Source organism: Plectropomus leopardus, unplaced genomic scaffold (assembly GCF_008729295.1).
Source record: "Plectropomus leopardus isolate mb unplaced genomic scaffold, YSFRI_Pleo_2.0 unplaced_scaffold22533, whole genome shotgun sequence".
Taxonomy (NCBI): Eukaryota; Metazoa; Chordata; class Actinopteri; order Perciformes; family Serranidae; genus Plectropomus; species Plectropomus leopardus.
The window spans coordinates 1-2808 of NW_024624419.1; the positions used below are offsets into that span (position 1 = coordinate 1).

At 40.3% G+C, this 2808-nt stretch overlaps 1 protein-coding gene across 1 annotated transcript; it reads right to left on the reverse strand.

The window, feature by feature from the left end:
- Nucleotides 1–362: 362 nt before the first annotated feature.
- LOC121965963 (diacylglycerol kinase theta-like) lies at nt 363–2496 on the reverse strand (the record flags this gene model as incomplete). Its single annotated transcript, XM_042516069.1, has 3 exons — nt 363–428; nt 1126–1279; nt 2349–2496. Coding segments are annotated over 3 exons (368 nt in total), but the record flags the coding sequence as incomplete, so codon positions are not given.
- Between the last annotated feature and the right edge of the window lie 312 nt (nt 2497–2808).

Consider the following 2808-nt stretch of genomic DNA (forward strand, 5'->3'; position numbering starts at 1 on the left):
TCCCACTCGTAATTACGACTTTGGGGGGCCGTTCATGTGCTCGTAACTCGTAAACACGATATTTCCGAGGAGCAAGTGAAGAGAGCATAAAGACCCAGACAAATGAGCTCAGCAAGATGATTTTTAACTATTTCAAAATAATCCAAAAATACAAAAACACTGTTACTTAGTTTGAGAAGTCCAACGGAATGCATTCAAAATATTTTAGGACATTTGTTGAGCAGTGGAATATATTTTAAAAGTAACCTTTCCAGCATTGTTTGTAATAAAGGACCATGAAGTAAATCTGTTTAATCTGAAATTCTCCTAAATCCAAAATAAAGCAGCATTTGAAGTATCGGAGATGTGACCTGTGAACTGACCGGACTCTGCAGCAGCCGTCTGACCGTCTTTACACACAGCAGACGGATCGACGTCATCGCAGTTATCTGAGAGAAACACGGAGAGAAACCATCAGTCAGAGAGAGCAACGGAAATATTTAACCTGGAACAAACATGACAGTACGTGAGTATATACAGGGATAAATAAATAAAAAAATTGAAAAATAGTTTAATAATTGTGGGGGGGGTCCTTTTTTCAGTAACATAATTTTAAATAAAATATTAAGAGATTTATAAGTATGTTTTCTTGGACATTTTCCATTTTTTTAATGATTATTATATCTAATAACACCAGCAGATTTTCAGATTATTTCCTTGTCACCTTTGAGTAATTTTTTACCAGTTTGTTTTACATTTTGTTTGTCATGTTGCAGATTATATTTTCCAGGTGTTTTTGAAATGAATCTCAGGTTTTGGAGGTTTAAATGCTTGTGAAAGGAGTCTGAATGCAGAACAAGAAAAGATGTCTATCCAGGAGTTAAAGAGTTAAATGTGATGAAACTTGTCTCAGCTTTTTGCAGGGCAACTACGCACAATAAACATGTTTGTTTTTCTTTTTTTTTAACTCTCAAAAACAAAGTCTTCATTATTCACATCATGAATTTGTGAAAAACCTCGTTTTTTAGTTTCAAAGCTCAGATGAAGGAACGACGCTGTCAGGAAACGAGTGTTTCTGCTTCACACACAGCATCACAGAGGATGTGGTCAGGAGGTGTGTGTGTGTGTGTGTGTGTGTGTGTGTACCCAGGTCGTGGCTGCAGCTCTCGGTGATGCGGTAGCAGTGCATCTTGCTGAAGTTTCTGGAGTCGAGGCGGATGCAGGCCGGATGCAGCAGCATGCAGCGCAGACGTCCCAGAGTGCACTCTGGTGGCACGCTGAGGTAACACGCCGCGTGGCTCTGCAGAGACAACAACACACACACACACACACACACACACACACACACAGACACACACACAGACACACACACAGACACACACACAGACACACAGAAAAACACGATGGACTGAACTCAGTGATTTACGACGTAGAGATTTGAGCTGAGTGTTTAGAGCGACTCTGTTGTTCGTCATGTTTTACTCACCTTAATTTGTTTTTTTATGTAAATCTCTACTCATTATATTTTTTTAATTTTGAGCACTGACCTGTTCTGAGGGATGTTGTTGTGACCTCCCAAAAACTATAGACAGCTGCATCATTACAGTTTACATAAAGACACCCTGAAACCAACCAGGACTGCTCACCTGGAAAACTACCTTACTGAGGTTACCTGTGCGTCAGCCAACAACATGAAAAACAACTTCATAAAGAAAATAAACCAAATTAAGTAAAATTATAAAGAACCTTTTTTAACATACTGTCCATCTAAAAGACCCAAGCAAGAGCGTACGGGGGAGCATAACAAAGAAAAACAACTGAGAAATACAGGACTGCCTTGGCATCCAAATGGTTAAACTGCCATAAAACAACAATGACCCCAGTTTAGCTCCAGCGATGGGACCTTTGTTGAATGTTATAACCCCTTTGTCTGTCCCACCATTTATATTCTGCCTCTACACTCTCATCTACACATTAAAAGTGAAAATGCAAAAAAACAACCCAATACTTAATAGAAATATGTCAAAAAAAAAACATAAATACTTGTAATAATGGCAGTGTAACCAACAACAACAACAAAAACAATGTAATGATAGAACGTATGCAAAACTGCAAATTTGCTCTGAGAGGACACCTGAACACTGTTGATCTGCCACACACACACACACACACACACACACACACACACACACACTTTTATATACACACACACACACACACACACACACATCCAGTCCATCCACAGTGGAGGTGATGCTCTGGCTGACAAATTTGTAAATAATCAAATTATCACAAATTTGAAGTTTGGACTGCAGGTCTGTGGTCTAACATAAAGCAGATCTAAGTGATGTGGTTCAGCTGGTTCTTACCGTGATGCCGCACCACTCACACCTCATCCCCGCCAGGACGTCAGAGGAACCACAGGAACGCCGACACACGTCGCACCTCGCCGCCGATGCCAAGTTCCCCTCCCGCCAGTGGTGGTGGAACGTATCCTGCAGCTGCAGAAAGTAGATCCTGGATGAGAGGCTATGAGACTAGAAGAATCACTAGAAGAATGACTCAGGTTGGGATTTGGACTCACATTGCCCTGCTAGAGCTCCAAATGTGGATTAATACGCCACTGAAAATAGTCCCCAACAAATGTACCCTTTCCTCCTGTTTGTTTGATAATGACCACAGTTACCAAATGTTTTAGGAAATTACTGATGAAACTACATATTTGCTTTTTTAAGATTTACATCTTCAGTAAGAACCAGTGAGCTTAGAGATGAAAACTAGTCTGTGATGTTTCTCTTACTGGTTTCTTGTCAGTCGCTTGGTGCTGAA